Source organism: Sceloporus occidentalis, unplaced genomic scaffold (genome assembly GCF_023333645.1).
Source record: "Sceloporus occidentalis isolate IW3139 unplaced genomic scaffold, rSceOcc1.0.p SCAF_8, whole genome shotgun sequence".
NCBI classification, from domain to species: domain Eukaryota; kingdom Metazoa; phylum Chordata; class Lepidosauria; order Squamata; family Phrynosomatidae; genus Sceloporus; species Sceloporus occidentalis.
Genome location: NW_028316988.1, coordinates 32750734 through 32776737, shown reverse-complemented (window position 1 = coordinate 32776737; position 26004 = coordinate 32750734). Strand labels below are relative to the sequence as shown.

General features: G+C 56.8%; 1 protein-coding gene across 3 annotated transcripts; it reads right to left on the bottom strand.

Moving 5' to 3' along the window:
• LOC149308584 (gamma-aminobutyric acid receptor subunit gamma-4) lies at positions 1–15437 on the bottom strand. 3 transcript variants are annotated; one of them, XM_089536084.1, is made up of 9 exons: positions 15080–15437; positions 10715–10863; positions 10047–10114; positions 4743–4963; positions 4320–4402; positions 2571–2708; positions 1901–2053; positions 1215–1429; positions 1–652 (listed from the first exon to the last, which is right to left on the bottom strand). In XM_089536084.1, the coding sequence occupies exons 1-9, from the start codon at positions 15133–15135 to the stop codon at positions 350–352; spliced, it is 1386 nt and encodes a 461-aa protein (XP_089392210.1). In that variant the 5' UTR covers positions 15136–15437; the 3' UTR covers positions 1–349. The 3 variants fall into 3 exon arrangements, with proteins under 3 accessions (XP_089392210.1, XP_089392211.1, XP_089392212.1); XM_089536085.1 differs by lacking the exon at positions 1215–1429 and having other exon boundaries at positions 1901–2013; XM_089536086.1 differs by lacking the exon at positions 10715–10863 and having other exon boundaries at positions 15080–15121.
• Positions 15438–26004: the final 10567 nt, after the last annotated feature.

The window sequence follows — 26004 nt, the reverse complement described above, 5'->3', positions numbered from 1 at the left end:
GCAGATCCCCCCTCCCAGTGGCATGAAGGGTGCTTTGCCAGTGGAACAGGCTGCCTTGGAAGGAGTGTGTCTACTCAGGGATGGAGTGAGATGTCTCTTCTCTTCAGGAGACAATTCTAGGTCGGGGGGGGGGGGGCAGAAGAGCCTGTGCTGAAGTATCGTCTACACAGGCAGAGAGCTGGTTCAGATGACCTCTAGGGTCCCTTCCACAGGCCATGCTCCCTCCTCACAGCCAGGCCACCAGACCCTCTGGTAGGTGATGGAGTGACCGTCCAGCTCCACCAGCTCTGTCTTCCTTTGCCCTGGCAGGCAGGTAGGCAGGCAGGCAGGTCTTTCTTGGAGGATGGAGTTAAAGGTAGAGGTAGGCGACCCAGTAGACAATGTTGAAGAGGAGGAAGGCAGTGGGGAAGAAGACCCGGGAGTAGGAGTCCAGGCGGGAGATATGGATGCGAAGGTGCCCATGGCGCCAGGCACCCGTCCGGCAGTCGTCGATGCAGCAAAAAAACCGCCGGCACTCCTTGCCCTCCAAGCAAGGGCAGGGCAAAGAGGGTTCCAGATCCTCGCTTTCCTCATCCATGTCAGGTGGCCACGTCACCAGGCTGTTGATGTGGATGGCTGTGTAGGAGGGCACCAGGCGAGCATGGCTGGTCAGCTGTGAAGAGCAAAAGGCAAGTCAGGGAAGGCAGGCAGGGAAGTGGCAGGGCCCTTGACACCCCAAACCTCCCAGCCTCAACAGCTGGGCCAACCAGGGGCAACTGTAGCTCAGAGTGGGTTAGGGTCTCTCACTGCTCTGGCACTCCATGCTCCCACAGCTGATGCCCATACTCTTGGTCTCAACAAGTCATCACACAGGATAACAGCTGGCCCTCAAGGGAGAAGAGGAAGCCCAGGTGGTCACCCTGTGACTTGGGAATCCTGCCCCCACCTTGCAGGTTCAGGACAGAATGGGAGGGGCTGCTGCCCCCTTCCCTCGGCCCCCTCCCCATCCCAGGTGTATTGCTGGTCATTCTCTCTTCTTTCCACCTGGGGATCCCCTGTGACCACTAGCCTGACCCCTGTTCCTCCACCTCCAACAGATCACTCTTTCAGAGCAGGAGGGACACACACGCACACACATCCCTTGCCATCTCCAGCTCCTGCATGGATCCATTGGGTGGTCTCAGAGGCCTGGTCTGGTTCAAAAGCCTCCCCTGCCCCACTGGCCACCCACTCACCAGCCGGGGTCTCCCACTGCTGCTGCCGCCGCTCTGCTTAAGAGGCTTCTTGTTCCCCACCAGGTAGTTGAGGGTGGCATATTCCATGAGGGCAGCAAAGACAAAGATGAAGCAGACAGAGACAAAGAGGTCCATGGCCGTGATGTAGGAGACCCGGGGCAGGTGCTTGCGGGAGATAGTGCTCAACGTGGTCATGGTCAGCACAGTGGTGATCCCTGAGGAGGGGGTGAGTAGAAGAGCCAGTGGACCGGCTGGACCACAAGGCCATTCTAGCAGCCCCATAGGGCTGAGGGCTTCCCCACTGGTCTTAGCATGGAGCATGATGCTAGGACCCCCTTCCCCAGGCCTGGGAGGCAGTATCTGTGTCTGGGGTGCGGAAGGAAACTCTCCATTGCGGGAGGAGAAGTGTTAAGCAGGACTTCTGTGAGCTGGGAGAAGATTCTCCAGCAAATCCTGAAAGGACTGGGCTTGGTTTGCAGGCTCTCATAGTGACACTCTCCTTGGTCCCCAACACCATCATGCAAGTCTAATTGGGAGGGATGCTCCACGTGCAGAGAAATGGCTGAGTTTGGCTAGTGGAGCCCTTGCTGATTTCAAGAGCCACAATGTCAAGACTCAGCTGGATTTATCCTTGGCGGTAGCCCCAGCCCAAGAGGAGGAGGAGGAAATAGAGTAGACTGCCTTACCCAGCGATGTCCTGGCTGGTGTGGAGTCCCTCTTGATCCAGAAAGAGACCCAGGATAGGACGACAGTGAGGATGCAGGGGATGTAGGTCTGGATGGCAAAGTAGCCCATCCTCCTGCTCAGGTCGAAGGAGACTGTCATAACCATGTAGTCCCCTAGGAAGGCAGCCAAGGATGCTCAGAAGGACTGGGCAGACCAACCCCATCGCCTCACAGGCCCTGCTCTGACCCAGCCTGGGTAACCCATGGGCCTCGGAGGCTTGTAGGCTCCATCTTCAGAAGCCCAGTGCAACCATAGGGTTGAGTCCAGCTGGGCCTCTGGCCTTTGCCCCAAAGGAAGAGTGCCTAAGAGGGGAGCAGATGGGCTGATGTGCATGGCTTCCAGCCACCTCCTCCCCAACCCAGGACTCTGCCCCTCCCAACCTGGGGGCTGGACCTCTTGGCCTCATCTCCTTTTGGAAGCAAGAGGGGCTGGCTTGGGGCCCAGGGGGAATTGGGAGTGGGCAGGTAGGGAGTCTGCTTCAGCACTTGGCCTTGTTCTGGGGATCCCCCACCCCTCCTGCCCTCTCTCTCCCTCTCACTGCCCACTGCACCTTGACCGTTTCCTGGCTTGGCAAGGGCAGGAGTGGTCCTGCATCCCACCTGGATGCCCATGTTGGAGGAGAAGCCTTACCTGCACCTGTCCGCAGCACTTCGGACGTGTTCCTCAGGCCTGTGAAGTCAAACTGGTACAGCCTCCAGGTGCGCTGGTCAGAGACTTCAATGGAGTACCTCCTCCAGCGGTAGATGATTTCCTCTCGTGGGTAGCCATCTGGAAGGGAGGGAGCCCAGGCAAGAGAGGCAGGTCAGGGGGGGGGGGAAGCAGAAGGAAGGCGAGAAGGAGGGGAAAGAGACCACACACACACACACACGCGCGCGCACACTTGTCGTCCTGTGGTTCCTTCCACCACTTTGCACTCTTGGACTGGGAAGAATGTGCAGTGAATTCTGTTTTGCACAAAAACATCCTCATCCAAGGCAATGGCCAATCTGCTCCAGGCCCAGGAGCTCTCCAAGGCACTGAGCCTATTTGGAGGGAAGCGTTTAGCCCCCTGCGAGTGAATGCAAAACTAAGAGCTCCACCAGTGTGGGTTCCCTCCTGCCCCACTGACAGGGGATCCAGCAGCTGGCACTGAAAAGACTGTGCGCCTGTGCCCTCCTGACACCTCCTTTGGCTTCCTCTTAAGCACCCCATCTCTCCTTTTGGGGGTCAGCAGATTCTGGCACTGAGGAGATGGCATCTGCTTTACTCCAAGTGGCCCTACTTGCCCACTTCCCACCCAAGGAGATGGCAAACCAAGTGATCCTCCATCACCAAGACAAACCCCAAAGTACACTGGCAAGGCCACAGTGTGTGTGTGTGGTGATATTAGAGTCCTCAGAGGTGCTTTGCCCCTTTTCCTGCCCCCCATACACCCTAGTTTTCCCCAGGCCTTGGGGGAGGATGGCAGCGTGGAGGCCAATTCCCACTCAGAGCAGGGATGGGACTCCCAGCAAGTTGTCTGCCTGGTTTCATCTGCAAAACGAAATGTCAGAACTACTTGGAAGCGGCAACTTTGATGCCTCTGTGAGGGTGGGGGGGGGGGCAGGAGAGACCTCACAGCGCTGCTCCACTATGTTTCTAATTAATTGCCAAGCGAGTGTGGCATGTACTGTTAATTGGGCCCAGAATAGGAGGGAGGGAGGGGGAGGCTATCCTGTGGCTGGCAGTGTTGCTGCTCTCACAGATGTGAACCGGGAGGTTTGGGGTGGGGGGGCGAGGCCCCACTGTACTGGGTGGGCTGGAGCCCTGGAAAGGCAGCCACAGGAGGATAGAAAGAGCCACAGGTATCCCCCCTCCCAAAAACCCCTGTATTGGAAAGTAAACCAGTGAGGATTTTGGGGAGGGCCTGAAGCTCGAAGGGGGAGTGGGAAGGGGGGCTATTTGCCTGGCCTTCCAGCCTTCCCTGAAGCCCCCAGTGGTTGGGCTGCGCATGAGCGCATGTTAACATGGATGTGACTTGCTGGGAGGGGGCTGTCATTGTATCAGTCATCAAAGAATAGGCCTCAGGGAGCAGAGGAGCTGACAGGGCTGCGTGGTTGCACATGCGCTCTCCCCTCATCCCTCATTCTTGCTCATGCTCTCTCTTTGCACACAGACAGGACACTTGCTTAGCAGGGCAAGAGCAAAGGCTTGGGGAGGACAAAGGGATTGGCTCAGCTACAGACCACCAGGCATGCCTGAGTCCAAAGGACCCTTCATCATCCTGGGTGAGGTTGCACCTTCAAGGGTCTTCCAGCCAAGCCCCCCCCCCCCAGTCAGAACAGGGGCAACAGCAGTGTCCTCTCTGGGCAGGGTTCTCCCCCTTAACCCCTTGTGTTCTCCTGGGTGGGCAGTACTCACAGCTGGAGAATACCAGTGGGCAGGAGTGGGTGTCCATGGGGAAGTTTTGCAACTGGAGTAGACACTCAGCCTCAATGGTCAGCCTGAGAGGAGAGGGAAGTTAGCTGACTGGTGACCATTGCAGCAAGCCTGGTGTGGTGCCTGGGCTACATCCCCACACTGAGATGTACCCCAGCCCTACCGCAAGGGGCCATGGAAGCCCCTCTACACCCAGACCCACTGCTGGCGCAGCCTCTACCCACATTTCAGCCACTGCCCTGGGATATTTCCTCACCATGGCATCCTCCACCAGCAAGGCAGGGTCCCCAGCTGCATCACCTAAGAGCAGCCCCCCTGGATGGCCAAATCCCCCCTCCTGAACCCAAGGGTTTTCTGTGTTCCCCTGCCCCTGGTTAAACATCTGCCTAGGAGGGCTGGAGGCACCTGAGGGTGTAGAGGACTTTCCCGTCATTCCAGATCCGGAGGAGCTGGTTGGGGGTGGTGATCCAGTGAGAGTCGGCCCTCTTGGAGTTCCGGAAGAAGGTGTCCGGGATCCAGATGCGGCTGACCATGTTGGTGTTGAGGGTCAGGGCCTGGAGGGAGCTGTTGAAGCGCAGGCGCCGGTCATACCAGGTCTGGGCAAAGAAGATGTCGATGGTGTACTCCTGCACAGAGGGGCACAGGGGGGTAGCAAGTGAGCCCCAGTGGGTTCAGGCTCAGGGGCTGGCCAGTGGGTGGCAGTGTCCATCCCCACCAGAGCAGGGCCAATGCAAACAGGGCACTCAGGACTCCTCTCCTCCCTGTACTTTCTAGGTGACTCCTGGGAGTCTCTTCCTAGGGCAGAAGAACCAAGTGGAGAAGCCTGGTGAGGAGGGCACAGAGCCAGGGTCTCCACAAGCAGCCCCAGCCCATGCCCCTGAGGGTGCCCTGTCAGGGGCCTGGAAGCTGGGGTGGGGCAGCCCAGATGTGTGGCTGACTCCTGCCAGGAATCATCCCTCCATCTGTTCCTCCTGCAGGAGAGCCCTTTCCCCAAGGCGTCTGAGCCCTTTTGGGAAGAGGAGGCTGACCCTGTCACCCATTCCCTAAGCATGTTGGGTAATTAGAGTCTTCCTATCCTCTGCCAGAGGAGCACCTTGAACCCAGGCAACCCATGCCCTTATTGTTCTTTGCCTCAACCGAAGCAAGGGCTGCTTCAAAGGACTGGTCAGAAGAGATCTGGTAGTGTGTGTGGTTGCATGCATTGCAGAGGCACTGGAAGGGGAGAGTTGTGGCGGAGTCCAAAGAGCACCAAAGAGCACCAGAGCAAGGAAGCCCAGGGAGGAGGCTTCCAAAAGCATGCTGGGGGTACTGGGAGAGGCATGGTGGGCACAGCTGAGATTGGCACAGCTCAGCCAATGCTGGGCACACATCTCCCATTCACACCAAGTCCAGGCTGGGCCTTCAGCCATCTAGATGCATATAATTCATTGGAAATGTGTTACTAAATGCAGTTCAGTCAAAACACACAAGGGTTCTTGGCAGGTTTCACTGCTCCTTCCTTTGTCAACAATCTGACTTTCCTTCCATCCACAATCTGCCTCCTCACGCATAGACATACACACTTGCAGGGAAAGAGGAACCTGACAAACACTAGAACTTATTGAGACCCCCAAATCCACACCCATCCGTTATTCGATGCAATAATTTAGAGACCAACAACAAAATAAGCTTTTAGTACAAAGAGAAGACCAAGAATTAAAGATTCCCCTGACCTTATGTGGAACAGGAACTGATTAGACAAGGCAAAAAAGAAAACTGGTAGCTTCCATCTAAGAGGAGATTTATTCTAGCTGTAAAAGGACTTGAAATCTCCATGGCCAAGATGGCTTCAGCACCATAGAGAGCCCCCCCCCCCCCCCCGAAGGACAGTTTGGCCTTGGCTTTGGTTTGGTTGAATTCCCCATAGAAGAGAGCAAGACTGTCATGGCTGGCCTATGAGCCACTGGATGGGCACTGGCTGGCCATCAGCTGCAGAGCTTGCTACAGATCAAATGTGGCCACCTGCCTTCTTGCACTTTGGTTCTTCACTGTCCCCCCTCAGCCCCAGTCATGGTGCCCCCCCCCCGGAAACTGCCCCTGTCACCACCTAGAGGCTGGTCTTGGGAGAATGGGGCAGGGCACCCTGCCTGCCTGCCTGCCGACAGCTATATTCTGGGAGGTGGAGGTGTTCAGCCAGTCAGGTAAAGCCCACCTGAAGTGAAAGCACCTGCAGCTAGGCCAACCAGGCCAAGCTCAAGGGGTGAATATTTCCCAATGGAGGGTCTGACCCATCCCTCTGTTAAGGCCACCAGACTTTAAAATATGCTTTGGCAAAGGCACATTTATCAGCTCTCATGGGGGCGCTCTTTGAGAATTCCACCCCCCTCCATTGCACTGAGGTCACTAAGGCTGCAAGGAGTCCAGTCAATCCTCCTTCAGCATCCCATCTCTCTCTGTCTCTCTCAATGTTTTTGGGTGCTTTTTGGATTTCAAGATACTGCATTTTAGCTGTCGCAGGGGAATCTTAAAGAGACAGCTAGTGCACTGGTACCTTGCCATCTGAGGCTTCTGCCTCCAACAAAGGTAAAGCAATTTTTTCTAATACTGGGACAGTTTGGTATTCTTTACCTTTACACCACCTGAAGTTTTCCTGACGCAAAACACTCAGACTTCTTGAGAAATTCACTGTTCTCCACCTACATAGGAGCCTGTAGCTCCACAAAGGAAGGAGACATGCTGGATTCCAAGGACCCGTCCTTTTTGAATTGCAAATGGACATTAAATTTCCTTGACTTTGAAAATCTACCAGCAACCACATGGCCAAAGCGGGAGGTGTCAGCCTGCAGATAGCCCTCCCTACCATCTGCACTAATACCAAAAACAGAAAATGCAGGCCTATGACTAACATCTTCAATTTTTTTATCCTGTTTGCCTGATGAAGAAGACGCCAGTGTGACTTTGAAAGCTTGCAACATGTAATTTTGTGTTTTGGTTGTCCCAATAAAGGTATAATTGTTTGGATGTTATTGTCTCTCAGTCCCACTCTAAGCAGAGACAAAGAGAGAGCAGCTTCGCATCCTTCGCGCCAGATCATGCCGGCCTAGATGCATCTGTTTAGCTCACGATTAGCCGTCCTTCCTTCCCTGGGGGACAAGGACAGTCTTTGCTCCAAGACGTGACATCAGCCAGGTACTGCTCGGAGGAGAACAACCTGTCTGCTCTCCAGAAGGTGAGGCTCAGGTTGTAAAGAGAGGAAAAGGAAAAGGAGGTGGTGGCTGGACTCCCCAGGAAGGCAGTTAGCTGGAGTTGGGGATAGCAGAGGGATGGGGATAAGAAAAGGTGGTCACTGTGGAGGCCACAAAGCCTCAGGGTTCCCCTGCTAGCCAGCCCTTTTCCTTACATCATCTATGCAACACGAGCTGTGAGGGGAAGGGGGGACTTCAGGTGGGCCAGCACTTTGCTTGCTCCCTCCAGTCCCAAAATGCAGGGCCTCAGGAGATGCCCTACTTTGGCCCATCCAGGCCTCAGCAGATACAGTGTGGGCAGCCACCACTGTAGACCAGGTATTGACCCTTCAGGTTCAAATGGGGAGGTTGAAGTGGGCTCTTCAGAAGCGACTGGGGTCTTGGGAGGTGAGAGATCCTGGCTTCCCTGTGTCTCCCTCTTCCTCCTCTGGACTGAGCACCCTGATAGTGGCCAGGGGCTTCGTTCCCCTCCCTGGACTGCAGCTGGGGTCCCAGATGGACTGAGAGACAGGGCCTAGGAAGAGGGTCCCAACCCGCTCAACATTGCCTGACTCAAACGCAAAGCCTCCCTCCTTTGTGCATGGATGGGGAGAAGCAGACAGAGCGCCAGGTGATGCTGCCCGCCCACTTCCTCCATCTAGCCCTTCAAAAGCACTGCCATCAGCAAAGACTGGCCCACAGAGGAGACCCATGCCTCTGCCTCTTGTCTTCCAAGAGGCTGCCTAACAGTGTACCAGGGAGGGGCCTTCCTGCCCCAAAGGTCTCCTTGTGTGGCCAGTTCCTTCAGTGTCTTCATCCATGTTTTTTGGTGGCCTTCTAGTTACACCAATCTGGAGCAGGATACGCTCTTCCTCCTCCTGCTGCTCCTGCTACTCCTCCAAACCTTCCTCTGGGCCCCGATCCTTGGCCCTGACCCCTGACCCCTTGCCTGTGGGGGGACCTGCCACTGCCACCGCCTCCTCTGAGCTTCTGAACTCCTCAGCTCCAAATCTGTCACCTTCATCATGCAAAGCTTCCATATTTAGGTGGTTCTGCCGCAACCTTTAAGTTTCAAACCTCTCCCACCCTTTGTCCTCAGAGCTCTCCTTCCTGTGAAGCGGTTTGTGGAATACTAAAGCAAACTGTTGAAGTTGGTCCTTGAAGGAGAACAAGAGGAACCTTTTCTAGGGGAGGAGGAGCGAGACAGAGGGGTCACCTTTCCTCCTCTTTTGAGATGACAGGCATGCCCCCCCCCCCGCCGCCTGCTGCTCTACAGACTCAGACAGCCTCTCCCCCACTTCATTAGGATGCGCTGCAGCCTTTCCTTCCAAGGCAGCAGCATCCAAGGAGAAGGAGGGTCTCCTCGTGTGCAGAAGGGACATGGAGGGCTCACTGCAAATGGGCAGCAATGGGCTCTCTTTGCCCCCTAAATAAATGACCCACTGCAGGAAATGGATTCATTCTGGCTGCTCTGGTTGAAGGCAGAGAGGCCAAAGGGAGCTCATTCTCTGAGATTGAAGAAGGTTCCTTGACCGCAGCCGAATATATTGCAAGGAGGGGACACAGAGGGTCCCCACAGGTGACTCCTTTCCCACTCAGAATGGCTGGGAGAATCCTGCTGCCAACCCAGTTCACTCCAGTACCAGATGCTGGGCCAGAGAAGAAGCCAGGACTGGGTTGGTGTGGGGCAGAGAAGGTTTTCCACTATTGCCCAAGGGGCATGGAGCCAGCTGGCATTGCTTGGGTTTTGCCCCAGTGGGGGACCTGTGAGGTTTGCCCCATTATGATGCCATACTTGTGGTGTGAAGACTTTGGCCTGGGGAAAGTTAAGCAGGAAGGAAGCCCCTCAAAGGACCCTCGCCTGCAGCCACCCACCCAAGTGGACACAAGTAGACTCAGGGAGGCATGCATTTGGCAAGTGCCTCCTCACAAAGAAAAACAAGGGAGGCTGAGAGGATGGGATTTGCCAAGAAGGGAGGGGTGGGGTGGGGGCTTCTTCTCAGTCCCTCCGGGCAGCAGCTGAGACTCTGGACCCAGGGGGAGTGGAGGGGCCCTGCCCTTCCTTCCTTCATCTTGGGGACAGACTGGCTGGACAGCAGCGATGGATTGGACTGAGCTCCTAGCTCCCCTCCTGGCCAACCGTCCAGGATGTGTGAGGCCAGCTGCTGGACACTGAGAGCAGGGTGGTGGTGGTCAAAGCCAAGACCTTGGCTTGAGGCCTGTTGGTCAGTCCAGCTCAGGTTAGCCCAATAAACTGCAGGTTGAATGCTGACCCAGCTTCTTGTTAATCCCATGAATGCAATGGGTCTACCCTTGCAGTCAAAATCTTCCTCCACACTTTAGTCTGGTGCAGGACAGGCAGGCAGGCAGGCACACATGTATACACAAACACACACAGAGAGAGAGAGAGAGAGAGAGAGAGAGAGAGAGAGAGAGAGAGAGAGAGTTCTCCATTCCAGCTTTCCCAGGCAGGCCTCCCCTCCAACGCCCCAAGAGCAACACTCACCATGTGTATCACAGAGACCGGCCCAATGCTGTTCACGTAGATGTCAACATCAATGAAGGTGGGCTTGACTGGTGGAAGGTAACCAGAGAGAGAGATGGATCAGCCGGGAGGGGTGCTTTTGATATGTTTTTCTGCCATTTATCTGGAAATATACCTACACACAGGGCAGTTCACACAATCCAAAGCCACCCACCTCCACAGTCAAATAAAATGCCACAAAAATGCCGAGCCATGGAACGAAGAGCAGCAATGAGTGCGCAGCCATTTAAAAAGGCCAACTGTCCAATTTTCTTTTCTTTTTAATGCCCAATTTCCAGTGCCTCCAAGCAAGTGAGCATGAAAGCCCCCCCCCCATCGTTCAGGACCCACAGGGGAGAGGTCCCCCCACCCCTTCGGCACTCTCCCCCACCTTCTGCTCCTTGTTTTAAGAAGGCTGAGAAGACCTCCCGCTCAAATATCTTGCCCTCACCACCTTGCCATTTTCTCACATTGCCCTTGGGAATCCCATGCATGATGCACTTGGCGTAGGGCTGTGTGTGTGCGATATCTGTACAGCCTCCTTCTGCTGCCATTGCCAATGCTGGTGAGGGTCTCCCTTCTCAAGACTCAGGAGCAATGCCACTGCCTCCCATCCCAGCTGAGGGGGGCCTTGGGTGGGGAGCACTTACTCCCAATGTCCGGCCGCAGCTTGTTGTCGTAGTTCCGGAGCAGAGCATTGAGGATCTGGGTGGCATCAGTCTCCTGAGCTTTAGGCGTCAGGATCCAGGTCTTGTTGATGCTCAGGTAGTCGTCGTCATACTCCTCCAGACTCTCCACCCTGGAGAAGAGGGGCAAATGGGCATGAGGGCCAATGGGGAATCCCACTGTGCACAATGGCGGGGGGGGAGGGGGGAGGTTGGAGGAGGCTGCCATACCAGCCTGCTTTGTGACAGCCTCCTCACAGGTTCAAGCCCAGAAGCAGCTCTAGCAGAAAAGGGGTGCAGGCAACTCCCAGGAGCCCCTGGGAGAGGGGCCTGCTTGCCTCAGTGACCCAAGGGAACTGTCAGAACCTATAACAGGGTCTGCCATAATTTATGGGTGGTTTGCAAGGAGGGATGCTTTTAATGGGGAGGATGGGTTTGCCCTAATGTATGAGGTGGATTAATAAAGGGCCGAGGCATTGTACCGTCACAGGTTAATCTGCCTGGCAATGGAGTCTGCTAGGGAAGAGTGCTGGAGGAATGCAGAGGAGGATCCTTCCTGTAGAACTTTGCTGCTTGGGAAAGGCATGTAGTTATGATGGAGGGAGATAGAAAAGATCTTTAGGCTTAGCGGTGGGAATACAGTTTGCATGCCACACAGGAGGGGGGCAGTTAATAGATATTGGACTTTTTAGTATACTGTAGTGGGTGGGACCTGTTAGATCTGACCTAAAGGTGTTACTGATGGCTTCTGTTTCTGATGTCTGCAATAAAGGTCTTTTTGTTTTCACTTCACTAAGACTGATTGGATGTGCATTGGGATAAGAGTTCATCGGCTCTGACAGGAACATCCGCCAGCCAGAGTATGTGGCCCTTGGGCCTGCTTTCCTGTCCTTCCCAGATATGGACAGTTGGTCAGATGTGGTGAAGGGCTGAGCCAAAGGAGAAGCTGCAACTCAGGGGGATCCGTGGGACATTTTCCAATCTGGCTGGCCATTGGCTACCTGTCAAGTCATGCTCTGACACTGCCCCCCCCCTTGCACACACACACGCACACACACACACACACACACACAAAGGCAAGCAGGCAGACTGAGAAGAGGCTCACCCCGGTCCCTCTTGGCCCTTCGGGGAGAACACCGCTTGCCTCTCCTGCCTCCTGTCTCCTTCTCGGCTGAGTGTCAGCGACAGGCAGACTAGTGTCCCCCCGCCTCTACTTTCCCAGCAACAAGCTCAGGGAGCTCTTCCATTTCCCAGGTGTAACGCGTGACATCTCAGCTCCTGCAGGCACCAAGCAATTAGGAGGGGGGACCTAGTGGCTGCCTCACACCCATTAATGGAAATGTCACCCACAGAAAGCATTTTGCCGGCCAGCACAAAGCAGAGAGGAAGAGACAGCCGCCGCGGCGGAAGGCGAGCCTTTCAGTCTACCAACCTGAGGAAGGTGCAGCACTACTCCCACCTGGATCAGGCCAGAGCCAGGGAGCAGGTATCTGCACCTGGTTTTTGCAAACCCTCTTGTCAAAGCAACCCTCTTTCTTGCCCAGGCAATGATGCCAATAGGTCCTGGAGCTCTTTATGGTCCTGTGCACTTGTCTGTCTGTCTACAGAAGAGAGAGAGAGAGGCCTGTGCAATGGCCTGAGAGGAGCAGGGAGCCAAAGGATCTGCCAGCCACATTAAAGACCAGGTCCAGGAGAGGACTGGCAGAATTTAACATCCCTTCCTAGGGCAATGCTTGGTATTCTCCCAAGAGCATGGCAGTCTCAGCAGCCCCATTTGCATTTGGGGACACCTGGCCTTTGTTCCTAGTTGCCATGCAGAAACAGACATAAGAAGAAAAGGGAGAGAAAGAGAGGTGATCAGTTGGCCACTCCAGAGACCTAGGAGGTTCCAGCTGTAGAAAAGACATTTCAGAAAACTTCTGTAAGGCTTCCATAAGAACTTAGTAAGTTGACAAATATGGACCATTAGCTCGCTGTTATCTGCAGTTGCCACCAATCAACCCTCCTCTCTTGGGACTCTGGAATGGACAGAGGAATTGAAAGAGAAAGCAAGATGGGGTGGGTGCATGGAGTGTCACCTCTCTCCCAAAGTAGGCAAGGAACAGGAGGGGTCTCTGGATATTCAAGGTTCCTGCCATTTCCTATTTGTTCAAAATGTGCTCAAGAAATGGGACTCATCTGGGGCTCAGGTCCACAAGAGAAGGAAGGGATCTGAGTTTAAGCAGAGCTGTAGGCAGGACTGAGCAAGTTTTGGAAGAGGCCCAAAGAACAATCTGGCAATGGTTCCTGTCGCTTTGACCCACTGCTCCATGTCCTAGCCTCTGGAGCAGCAGAAAACAAGTTTGCTCCATCCTCAATGTGGCATTCCTTCAAATATCTGAACATGGCTCCTAGGTCACCCCTTTGCTTCTCCAGGCTAAATGCACCCAGTTCCCTAAGCTGCTTCTCAAAGAGCATGGTTTCATAAACCTTCCTCATTTTGGTTGCCCTCCAGCTTGCCAATGTCCTTCTTGAATTGTGGTGTCCAGAACTGTGTGGGGCCTGGCCATAGCAGAGTAGGGCACAGGGGTTCCCACTGCCTGCTTTATTCCAATATTTTGCTGGTCCTGTGGATGTGGGCAGATGTGTGCCTTCCAGCCACCTGTCGACGTGGTTTCCTTAAGCGAGGGCTGATTTTGCCAGTTCCAGGCCTGAGCCTTTCGGGTGTTTAGGCTGGGCTTGCCCCCAGATCAAATCCCTGGACAGGCTTCCTTCCGCCTTGCATATACTTACTTGACAATTTGAGCTTGAATGCAAAACCTGTCTACTCCTTTTGTCCCTTTAACTGCTCTTGACAACCATCCGCCCCTCCAGCCTGCTTTGCATTTCCATGGCTTTTCACCCCTTCTCCTGCCCCCTTGAGCACCCATGCTGGGAACGGCTTCTTCCCGGCGGGTCTCCCTGCCTTCCTTTGGGAGGGCTTCCAGGAGGGACCCTCGCAAGAAGCCCCCAGGAGGAAGACCCCCCCTCCCTCCTTCTGGCGATGGGCAATCGTGTATAGGCATACATCCAGGAGGCTTAACGCTCGCAAAGGGTGACTGACCGGCCGGGGTGGGGCAGTGCCGACGTGACAGGCAGCCCAAAGTGCCCCTGGCTGTTAAGAGTGCCCCTCCCCTCCCCCCCCCCCCAGAACTACTCGCGGGGCCCGAAGCGGCCTCCTTCTGTCCGTTAGCTCCCCCGCGTCCGATCCCGCTTCCTCTCGAAGAGCGGCGGGAAAGAGGTTCCGCGCTCAGCCTCTGCTCCTTCAGCTCCGCCGCGGGAGCATCCCCGCCCCGCCCCAAGGGAACTCGTTCGCATGAAAACGGGCACACACTCACAGCCCCCTCCCTCCGCGAAGCCCCCCCCCCCTCTCCCCGCCAAAGAGGACAGGGGCGGCGGAGGCAGCGAGCGAAGGCGGGGCTGGTGCCAGTGGGAGGGGGCGTCGCTGCTCCCAGAGCTCCCCCTTCAGCCCCCCCCCAACTCCCTCGCAGGGCCGCCTCGGGAGGAGAGTCCTCAGCCCGCGCACGTGGGGGGGGGGAGTCCTCTTCTCTTTGGAGAATTTGGCTGGTGCCCCCTTCGCAGCCTCCTCTGAAGGGAAAAGAGCCTCGGGGACCCCGGACAAAGCTTGGCCTCTCCCCCCGCGCCTTTCCTTCTCTGCCCCCCTGCTCCAGCCTGGGGCCCCGACGGAGGAGGCGGCGGAGGGCGTGGGTCGCAGTTCGGCTTCCTTGGTGCCGGCGGGTCACGGAGGAGCGAGGCCTCCTGGGTCCTCGGAGGGCGAAGCGGCTGCCCTCCTTTGCCGGGGAAGCCAAGCCAAGGGGGCCCCTTCCTCCCCCGGCGCCAGAAGGGCCGGACCGGCAGCCCGCCAACCGGTTTCCCTCCCTCGCCGCGGCCACCGGACCAGAGGGGGGCTGGGGCGCTGTGGCTCTGGAAGGGGCGCCAAGGTGGCCTGAGTCCGAGGGGGTTCCCGCCGGTCTCTCGGCCGCTGTCCAAGTTGGGGGTCTGGGCGAGAGAAGCGCCTCTTTCCCTCCTCGCCTCAGGCAGCCTAGAGACTGGGGTCGGCGGAGAAGGCGGAGGCGGGGCATCTGGGGTGACCCCACGAGAGCGACCGGTGCCCGAGGGAGCTCCGCAGCCGAGGAAGGGGCGAGAGAAGGGGAGACCACCGGGGAGTTCCTGCGGAGTCTGGACGAGCTGCCGCCGCCGCCCCCCTCCCGCCGCCTCCTCCCTCACGGAGCTCTTCCTGGGAGCCCGACAGACCCCAAGCCCCCACACAGAGCAGAGGGGTCTCCAGACGAGGGGGACCCGGAAGAGCTGGCTGTCTTGGAGGTCGCTGACCTGCTCTGGAAGGCCGGGGCGAGCATCAGGCCGAGTAGAAGGAGTCGGGCGCACATCCTCCGCCCGCGGGCCGCTCCCCTTCTCCTCCTCCGCCTCCTGCTCCTCCTCCTTCGGCATGGGGCAGCGGGGGGGCCCTGCTCCTCGTCGTCGCCCGACGCTCCTCAGGCCGAGAAGTGGGGCGACCCAGCAGCGGCGGGGCAAGGAGGGCCGCGGGACCAGGAGGGGGCGAGGCGGCCCACCGGGAGGCGCCGCCCGAGGCCGGTCCGCAACTGGCGCCCGGGAAGGGCCACTCGGGCTCCCTTCGCTCCAGATCAAGGGAGGCGGCTGGAGGTGGGCATCGCCGCTGCCTGGTCGCCTCCTCCTCCTCCTCCTCGCCTTAGTCCAGGAGCAGCAAGTGGGGGGAGCGCGTGCCCGAAAGAGAGAGGCACGCTCCCAGGCTGCTGGGTCCTAAGGCCCCCGACTCTGTCACCGCTCCTTCGGAGGGGCTCTGAGGGGGGGGGGGCGAGGGGCGTCTGCACCCTCCGTGGCACCGGAGGGCGGGAGCTAGCAAGGGAGGGCGGCAAGTAGCCAAGGCAGCGCCCAATGGGGAGCCCTTGGGGTCTCGGAAGAGGACCCTCCTCAGTCTTCTCTCCCCAAACCGCCCCTCCCTTTTACCCTCAGCGCCTTTCCTTATTCTTTAGGAATAAATACTTTTCTCTGTCTGAAATGGAGCCAGGCAAAAGTCCGCCGCTTACGGTGTGGGGTGCCCCATTGCTCGCTTTGGGGCCTCTTTATCTTTGACGGCTGGAGTCGTCAGCCATAAACAAGCAGATTCCAAAAATGGCAGCAGAAGTCTGAAGGGACTGTTTTTCACCTCCAAGAGAGGCGACAGGCAATATGGAGCGTTTGCAAACCCCACAAATGTGGGAGGAACCCGTAGTGGCCCCTGTGGCTGCGCTTGGCCGTTTGGGGCAAATAAGGGCCTTGTTGGGCCGGAGGAGAGCGCAGGGCGGCCGTGGGGCTGGAGAGGCGCCTGGAGGGCGTCGGAACAAGCAGCCCCCTTTCAGCGTCAGGGAGGCCGGCAGTCCTCCTCAGGTCCCGGGTGGGGCCCAAAGGAGCTGTCCGAAGTGTTGGACGTCGTCCGGAGAGACGGAGCGGTTCAGCACTTTGGATTAAAGGCCAGCGCGGAATGCCTGTCCCTCAGCCCCACCGGTTTCAAGGGACAGGGGAGAGCTGAGAGTGACTGAAGTGGGGGGGGCAAGGTCAGCGATGGGGAAGGGACGCCTCTTGGGGGGGAGTCCAAAGGGGCCCGCCTTTCTCTTCCCTTCGCAGCCGCTCTGTCCTCGGGCCAGCGCGACCTGACCGGACACCGAGCCTCCCCGGCCCTTCCCTGCTGCTGCCCCCCCCCCCGCCGCTGCTTCTCGGCCCGAGGCCCCTTCTGTTCCCGCTGCTGCCAGGGCGCCTCCGGCCCAAGTAAGAGCCGCTGAGCTCCAGAGAGAGGCTGAGGAGCATCTGCCTCACCTCCGAAATGCAAGTCAGGCAGGCTAGGGCCAGGAGACCCTTCCCCATGAGCCCCCCACCCCCACATACACACACGCAGCGGCCCCTTCTCCTTCCGTCCAACAAGTGGCCAAAAGGCTTGCTGGATACAGGAGGGTCATATAGTGCTGGTGTTGAGGCATCTTTGCAGGGGTCTGGCTTGTTGGATTGTTCCCCCCCCCCTCTCTCTCTCTCTCTCTCTCTCTCTGTGTGTGTGTGTGTGTGTGTGTGTGTGTGTGTGTGTGCTGGGTGAGGTAGATGGCATTGCTTCCTGTGGGGCGAAGCCGGAAGCGGTCCTGGGGCCTCCTGGGGTCCCTCCGCGTTTGCGAGGCGCAGGGACCTCCTCGCCCCAGTGGGTCAGGACACATGAAGGCCCTGGAAGCTGGCCCTCGCGGCCCCCTTCGCCAAGCCATGTCCCGGAGCACCAGTCTCTCTCTGGAGGTTCCTCTTCGGGGAATGTGAGGCCTGGGGCAATGCAGGGCTTCCTCTCCTGGGAAGAGGCGCTCCGTCGCCACTTGCGATAGCCCTGGCCCTGTGCATGACTGCACTCCCCTACTCCTCCTACTCCTCCTCCTCCTCCTCCCTGTCACTTTGATGCCCAACATGAAAGAAAGCCCAGTGGAGTGCCTCTGCAGGTGGCATGGGGACTCTGTGGGTGCAAAATTACACACTTGGCTTCCCTTTGTTGTGCGGTTGCCAGAGAGACCCATCAGTCCCGTCTTGTGAAGATGAAATACCCCTTCCTTCCTTCCTTCCTTCCTTCCTTCCTTCCTTCCTTCCTTTGCCAGGTGACAGCAGAAAGGAAAGGGGCTGAAAGATGCCCGCAGGAAAGGACTGCCCTGGCCTTTCCAGGGCCAGCCAGCGTCAGAGCCCTTCTTCCTCCCCCAGGGCTCTCCCGAGACGCTCTCGCCCCGGTTTGGAGGGTCCCGGCCTTGGAGCTGGAGGGGGCGGTGGGGGGCGCCGCTTTCCCCTCCGGACTCAGGCCCTCCGGACGCCTCGCAAGTGGCCAGCTCGCTTCTTATCTCTGGGCAGCGGGGGCTTGTAGAATTTCCATGCTCGATTCTGTGGGTAATCCCCACAGATTATCCTGGGATTATCCCACAGATTATCTCTGAATTTTCCCCAGGGTTTTCTGAACTGACAGCACTGGAACTGTACCAGCAATTGGCTCCTTTGGGTTTTCAAGATAAAAGCTCCACCCGGGAGGGGGGCATGCATATCTTCTCCCCCCCCCCACGACAACTCCCCCACCTTTATTTTAATAACATACACATTCTGGCCTACAACGTTTTCTTTGCCACCCATAGATTCCTAGGTTGAGTAATTTCTTGAAATATTCTGAGTTCCTTGAGAGGGAGTTCTAGTGCTTCCACAAACCACAAATTCCAGGATTCCTTGGGCCAGAGTCCTGCCAGTGAAGCTGGTATCAAAGTACCATAGCGAACTGTGAAACCAATCTTCCTAGTTTGTGTTGTCGGTCTTTCCCCTTCAGCCTGACCCTTCCCCTCCCTCCCTCTCCCTCTGGTGGGGGGGGGGGGGGTCAGAGGATGAATGGGGCAACATCAGAAGGGGGCAGGCCAGGTGAAAATGACCCCCCCAGCAGACCGCCCCCATTTCAGCACACCCATCAGGCGATGGCTAAACTCTTGACGGGGCCCAGGTCTCCCAGGATGCTCCGGGAGCAGTCATGATGTGGGCCGGAGAGACCCCTCCTTCCAGCTAAATTAGACTGCTTTCCCCTCCACACAGACACATAAAGTCCTCTCTCAGCTGACATCGCTGGTAGTGGCTGCCCAGTGTCCAAGGGCCCCTTTCTCCCCAGAGAAGAGCAGGAGGGAGAGTGGAGAAGAGAAAAACAGGGCAAACCAGGGCCAGTGAGCCTTGCCTCCCGAGGAAACCTGGCCCACTTCAACATGCCAGAGCGGGCGCGATGAGAGCATTCCCACATGCCTAGATGTTCCTGCAAGTGCCGATGGCATGTAGGCCTCTGTTCACAAGGTGGACAGCCATCGCTCCTCGCAAGCCAAGGCTTTTGGCTTTTGTTACCAAGCACAAGCCATATTCAGAGCACAGGGTTTGTGGCCCTCAGCTAGTGGACTCTAGCTTCGTGAAAGCCCAGTTTCTGGCATAAGTCCATCTGACCGCCTGCTGGTCCCTGGGTGGCTTCTCCACTGCCCACTTGACCAATGCGGCAGAGGGACAGTCCAGCATTGCAGCGGTGGAAAGGAGAGGCATGGCCACTGGTGGGTTCTTAGACAGAGGAAGCAATCGCGATCAAGCTGCACATGGCTTCCTGTGACCTGTGAATACACTCCAGCCTCCATCCATCCCAACCTCACTGGAGAAACAGAAACTGACATTTTCGCAAGGCGTTAAACAGCATGGGCTCAAATGCAGAGGTTGCATTTCCTGTTCCTGGAGTCGATTGCACTCTCATTAGCCAATCTCCTTAGGCTCTTCTTGGCCTTCCAAGGAAGGAAGGAAACGTGTGTCTTGGGATGCCACCAAATGGTAGAACTGATGCAGTTTGACACCACATTAACTGCCATGGCAGCTTAATGCTGTGGAATTCTGGGATTTGTAGTTTTGTGAGATATTTACCCTTCTCTGTCACAGAGCTCTGGTGCCACAAGAATCTACAAATCCCAAGAGTCCATAGAGTGGGGCCATGACAGTTAAAGCAGAGTCAAACTGCATTAATTCTGTAGTGTGGCATCAGTCTGGGTGGCTTGGCAGTGATGCCATCTGAAGCAAGAGGAGCGAGATCAGGCTGTGCTTGTGTTTATCTGTGGGAGTGTGCAGTTGTGTGATTTGGGGGAAGTCGGGGCCAGGTGCCTTCCCTTTTTTAAAATGTGTGTGTTTAATTCTTGGTTTTATTTGTTGACATTTTGATTGATGTTGAGATCCCGTAATAACTTGATTGGCCATACAGAAGAGACAGACTGCAGGGTCCCAGTTGCTTCTCACTCGACCCATCAGCTGCATAGAAAGAAGCAGAAGTAGGAGTCGGACATGGATTTGGGGAAGGAGGGCAGCATCCCATTTGGCATTTTGCCCTTCGATGAAGAAGAGCCAGTGCGATTCCATGCAAATCACCACTCCCAGCTCCAGCCCTTCCTGAAGGCTCAGGACCCAAAGGCTGGCAGGCTAAATGCCTCTGGGCACATTTGAAAGGCACAGGGGGGCAGGGGGGCTGGCAGTGCCTTTGCTGTTCCACTGGCACCTCTTTCTCTTCTCTGGAAGGCTTTGTTCAGGCCAGAGGCCTTCTGGCCTCAGGAGACCAACAGGGCCTGGGGCTGCTCTTTCCTCACCAGCCAGTTGCTGAGTGCCAGCCCTCCCCCCTCCCACTTCCTCACACCCTTCAAATGCCAGTCCAGCAGTGTTCTGGGGTTTTGTGGAAGGGAACACACAGTGCTGGGGGCAGGAGTGACACACGGCTGCTGGCCTGCAGGACATGCTTTTTGCCAGCCAAACTGGGAGCAAGACCCGGAGGATGAGCTTCCAGGGGATCCAGAAAGAGGTGGAGGCCCAGAGGGGGTCCAGATCAGGGCAGGGACTGGGCTGCGTTGCCTTTGAGGGGTGGCACCCAGAGGGGACACGGGCCTCTCGCCCTCGAAGGCTGCCTGACCTCTTCCTCAGAAGCTCCTTCCCAGTCCCTTCACTGGGAGGGAGGCAGGGAGGGCAGGCTGGGTCAGGGAGCCACACTTTGTTCTTGGGGTGCTGAGCACACTCTTACACACACACACACACACACACACACACACACACACGGCCTTCCAGCCGTAGAGGAAGCGGAGCCTGGCCGAGGGTCTCTCCTCTGCGCAGCGTTTCCAGACACAGGCCACTTTCTGGTAAAATACTAATTTTATTGGCTTGCTTCAGCTGGACTGAGAGAGGCTCTAAGGCCCCGGATCTGCCTTCGGGGTTTTGGAGCGGAGGGGGGGCGACGAGGAGGAGGGCCGACCCCGACCCCGAGGACCCCGCCCCAGAATTGGCATCAGGAAGAGCAATGGGGGCCTTCTCCTTTTTCCTCCCCCCCCCCCCCAATTGCGATATAATCGCTCACTGAGAAAGATAAGAGCACGCGGGGGGGGGGGGGCAAATGCAGGTCTGAAAATCCGCCGGTTTCGCCCAGCTGGAGAAAGGACTTCAGCAGACGCTGAAAAGTGCGGTCCATAAACCCAAAGAGGCCTTGGACGGGGCGAAGGTCCGGAAGATGGAGACTCAGAGAACGAGTGGAGGGTTGGGGGGGGGGCTACAAAGAATACCACAGTTTCCATCAGCACATCCTGCAAGAAGGCAGCAAAGGCCCTGTTTTCTGTCAAGAAGATGCAAAAACATCCAGGCGAACCCTTTTCCAGTCCCAGCCGCCAGGAGGGCCTGGGAAGGGGAGGGGGAAGGGAAGAGGGGCATCCGACGGAGACCCCAGAGGGAGGAAAGAGGGGGCTCAAGGGGGCTGGGAGGGAGGGGCTGGGGCACAATCAGGGCAGAGCAGTCTTGTCAATGAGCCCCCCGCCCCCCGACATCCTCGGCCCTCCTGGATCGGACAGACCGGTCGGAGGAGGCTCAGAGGAGAGGCCGAGAAGCCCCTCGCCAAAGGCGGCCTTGGGCAAGTCTCACTCTCTCAGCCTCAAAAGATGTCAATGGCCCTCTGAAGATCCTTGCAAGGGAAACCCGAGGACAGGGCTGCCTTAGGGTCGCCATAGGGTCGGAAAGCAACAGCCCTGCAAGCAGAGGCAAAGGGGCCTGGACCGAAGGGGGCAGGAGCCATTCAGAGGTCCCCCTCGGCCCCTGACCTGCCCCAAGAAGAGGCTCATCTGCCCCACTCGCCCCCTCCCCCGGGCTGGCCTTGGCACGTGCTGGCGGTGCCCTTGGCCTCCCACTTTATGAGGTGCCATCCGAGGAGAAGCACTCTGTGCATGCGCAGAGCCACCACCTCTTTCGGAGCCGGAGGCATCCTGGATGATCATCTGCTGCAGAGTTAGGCGCGGGGACCCGTGCCTCGGGGCTTTTGAAAGTCACACCGCTTCCCTCCGCGCCGCGTGTCTCTGACTCACGGAGCTCAGAGCCTCCTTCTCGGCCGCATTGTCCGGTGGAGCCTGCGCCCTCCTTTTCCCCCGCAAAACACACACAGACAGGCCGCCCTTGGTCCGGCATCGAAGCGCCACTGAGCCACCAGGAACACGAACACGAGAGCTGGCCCCCGACCCTCCTTTCCTGGTCCAGTGCCGGCTCCATACCAGGCATGTTTCCCAAGGAAGGACGGGGGGAGGGTCTCTGCCCATAAGCCAGGCCTGGTCTCCAGTCCCAGAAGGAGAGGGCTTTCTTGGCACCAAGAATTCGTGAGGCGCCAGAATAGATGCCCCGCCGCCGCCGCCGCCGCAGATGGCCTCCCGAAGAACAGCCAGGTCGCCCGCTGAATCCGCGCCCCTCGCTCGCAGCCCTCTTTGGGACCCCCTCTTTGGCTCCTGTCAAGTCCTCCTTCCTTCCTTCCTTCCTTCCTTCCTTCCTTCCTTCCTTCCTTCCTTCCGCCTGCTTCCTCTCGTGCACTGCCTCATACTGCGACCCAAATGCTCCCGAGCCCTTTGTCGGGGGCGACGGGGGGAGAACAGAGGTATCTTTCCCCCGGTCCTCTTCCTCCTCCGACTCCAGCTGTCATTCTCCGCCCTTTAAAGAGGCTTCGGTCCCCTTCGGTTCCGCTCCTGCCCTTCGAGCTCGAGGCCGTGGCTGATCGGCCTTACTTTCTGTCTGACAACCAAATCCTTCCCGAGCGGCTCTCCTCTCCCTCCGGCTTTGATCTGCCAGCCTTTCCCCGCTTGATCTCCGCCAGCCTCGCTCCGCATGCGGCCAAATCCCTCGTCCAGGCCCTGCCTGCTCCCGCCGCCCCTCGCTTTCCCCCTCGGCCGACTCCTTCCAGCCCCTAATCCTGCCTGACCCCGGGACGCCCGCCCGGCTGCTCTCTGCTGCTCCTTCGCCTTCCTCCGCTGTCACCCGCCGCCCACAGCTTCCAGGCCCCTCTTCCCATCGTCTCTGGAGGGGACTCTCCCTCCTGACCCCTATCTGGGGGGCTCCCTTGACACACAGCTTCAGGAGAGAAAGAGGGGCTAGGAAAGGCGTTGCCTCCCCCCCCCAAAAAGGGAGACGATGGTGGAGCCTTTGGCCAGGGCAATGGGCGCCATCCTTCTTCGACCTGTACTGCTACATATACAAGTGCCAACAAATGCGGGAAACAAAAGGGTGGCCAACGGATTGGACACGATCCATATACATCCCCATCCACAAAAAAGGAGACACAGAAGACTGCAGCAACTATGGGACCATAGCATGAATCTCCCATGCAAGCAAAACCATTCTCAAAATTCTGCAACACAGACTCCAGTCATAGATGGAGAGGGAAATCCCAGAGGTCCAAGTGTGGTGGAGCACATCAAGGAATTCAGAAGAAAACCGGCATGTGCTTTATAGACAATAGGAAAACATTTGACTCCACAGACCATGAAAAACTATGGGTGGCACTTATGGGAGGCCTGATGTCAGAAGACAGCACAGAGAAACATAATGGTTCCCAATTAGCAAGGAGCTCAGGCCAGGCTGCATTCTGCCTGGATTCCTCCTGACTGGGCAGGCTATAAATAAATAAGTTATTATTGTTGTTGTTGTTATTGTTGTTGTTATTCTATCACCCTGTTTGTTCAACTTGTATGCAGAGAATATCCTCAGAAGAATAGGTTTAGATCAGAAGGAGGAGGATTGAAGACCGGAGGAAGGAACACGAACAATCTTTCATCACAATACTAGCAGAAAACATCACAGACTTGGAAAAATTGCTTCATTTAAGGAAGTAAAAGAAGAAACTGAAAAAGCAGATTTAATGTTGGACATAAAGAAAACAATGACCAATGAGGAACAACAAGAATTGAACCTAGACCATGAGAAAATGGAAATAGTTAAAGAGTTCCCATAACACTGATCAGAATGGAGCCTGCAGTCAGGAAATCAGATGAAGAGTAGGATTGGGAAGGGCAGCCGTGAAAGAACTAGTCAAGATACTAAAGAATAGAAAACAGACTATTGAAGTCAGAATTGCCCAAGTCACTGTATTCCCCATCGCCATGTTCGGATGTGAGAGCGGGATGGTTAGGAAGGTGGATAGAGGAAAGTCAACCATGGTAGCACTCTTCTCCAGTCTGCCACACTCCTCCTCCCTCTGTCTGCAAAGAGATCCCTTGAAAGCCATGGTCTTGGAAGCAGAGATATCCTCCTAAGAGCATTACTCTCCAAAGCCGGCCAGCCGGGAAAGGGCCTGCCTCTCCTCCTCTAGTGGGTGAGGAATGTCAGGATCCCCTGGCAGGATGAGCCCAAACTATCCCTCCAGCAGGGTCCAAGCACATGGGGATGCTGGACAGCCTGCCAGGAACAGAGGACAAGGGACTCCTCCAGGAAAGTGAGACTTGAGAAGGGAGAGGAGGCTTTATTATGCACAGGTTGGCCTTTAAAGGCAAAGAGCTGCCGTTGGGGGCTGGGGAGGCGGACTGGTCACTACTGGGGTCCCACAAGCCTAAAGGGGGTTCAACACTTTCCTCTTGTGCTGTGCCTCTGATGGCAATTGCTCCTCAGGCTTGTCCCTCAAGGAGATCCTCCCTGGTGCCTCTTCAGCATGAGCAGGAGAGCCTGGGTGGATGGAAAGGGAGAGGCTGGGACTGAGCAGACACTGCTGGATGAATGGCCCAGACTGACTCACTCATGTTGACAGCCTCATTTTGTGAGCTGCAGGGTTGAACCTCAGGAGGGAAGCTAAGGAAGCCAAAGTATCACACACTTCTGCCCTGTTTGTCTGGAGCTGCCACAGGCTGTTCCTTACCCTGCATCCATGCAGGCATGGGTCCCTTGGAAGCATTTGACAGCTTGGGAGCCAGACAACCTTTTGGGCCCTGACACCTCCCTGGGTTTCCCTCCCCACCCCCCCATTCCCCTTCCCACAGAAAGTCCTGTCCAAGAGGCAGAGTTGGCCTCCTTTTCTCCGGAGGTCTCCCGCTTTGGCTGGCCAGGCAGGAGGCCCTCGCAGCGGCCAGCCCTGAGGCCCTGCTTGCCCCTGGCGGCCTCTGCCAGCCCCACAGTCCAGCAGACCCTGGACCAAGGGGCCAAGGAATCACTGTGAGGCCAGGTTGCTGCTCAGCAGGGTTTGGTGGAGAAAATGAAGCATAAAATCCTTGAATCTGGCCTGCTGAGACTGAGAATTCAATGCCATGAAATTAATCCATGAGACATTGATTCCCATTTAATCTTAAAAGATTCCTCTGCTTTTAATTCCAGAGGCAACGTTAAAAAGTCAAATTTAATTGCTGACGTACTGCTGACACTGATAGTCGCTCAAAGTCCTGCCCCAGTTTCCCAAAATGCCCACAGAGCCCCATGCGGCTCCTCCACTGACTTCCGTCCCTTTCACCAGAGGATTGGCTGTTCGGCAGGATCATCATCTGCGCAGTTCATTTCTGCTCCCAAAGAACCAAACAAAACAACAGCAAAACCACCTCCAGACAGCACCGAAGCCCCCAAAGCAGAACTTCTGTTTCCAAAAGGACTGAAAGTGTTCCAAGGATGGACCTCCATTAATGAAGATGCCAAGGGGTTATAGCTGCAGGACTTTGGGGGGATGGAAGACCTCAGCTATGGGACAATCTGAGAGTCTCTCTCTCTCTCTCTTTCATGCACTCACATCCACACTCACAAACTACCTTTCACATGACAGAGATGGCAGGATGTGAAACCCGGGGATTGGCTGAAGCTGCCCTGGACCTTCTTGGGCACTCGGGATCGGAGGCTGTGTTGGCCCTGGGGGCCCCTGGGGAGTGTCCTACTTCAACGCCTTCTGGAAATCTGACCTGAGGCAGGAAAAAGACAGGCGACCCTGGCTTCCCAGTCTTCCAGTCAGTCCTCCTTAGGCACCAAAGGTGCTGGGTTAATGGTCAGCCAGGCACTTGCCTGTCCTTGGTGACTGAAGGCTGTTCTTTCCAGGAAAGCCCTTCAGGGTCATGCGCAGTGAAAGGCAACTAGAGAGCCAGCCTCTTCCACTTCCTGGGCCAGTGGAACAGATAGAGACAGTGGCCTCCTTGCTCCTAGGTGGGCCCACTGCGGTGGAGACACAGCCACTTCTGCCCCATTCAATGGGGTGGGGTGGTGGTGGGATGCTGGAAGCAGCCCTGGTTGTAATCCTGCCCCAGTTGTGCAACTGAAGTGCTGGCATGGAGGTGGAGGGGTTGCCACAAGCCAGAAAAAGAGCACTGGTGATGAGAAGCAGCACCAGGATCCCAAGACGGGGGAGCAAAGCCCCACCCCAGAGCTTCTGTTCCACAAACAAAAACCCATGCGCCTGTGCATGGCTCTGTCCTGGATTCTGCTCACATGGA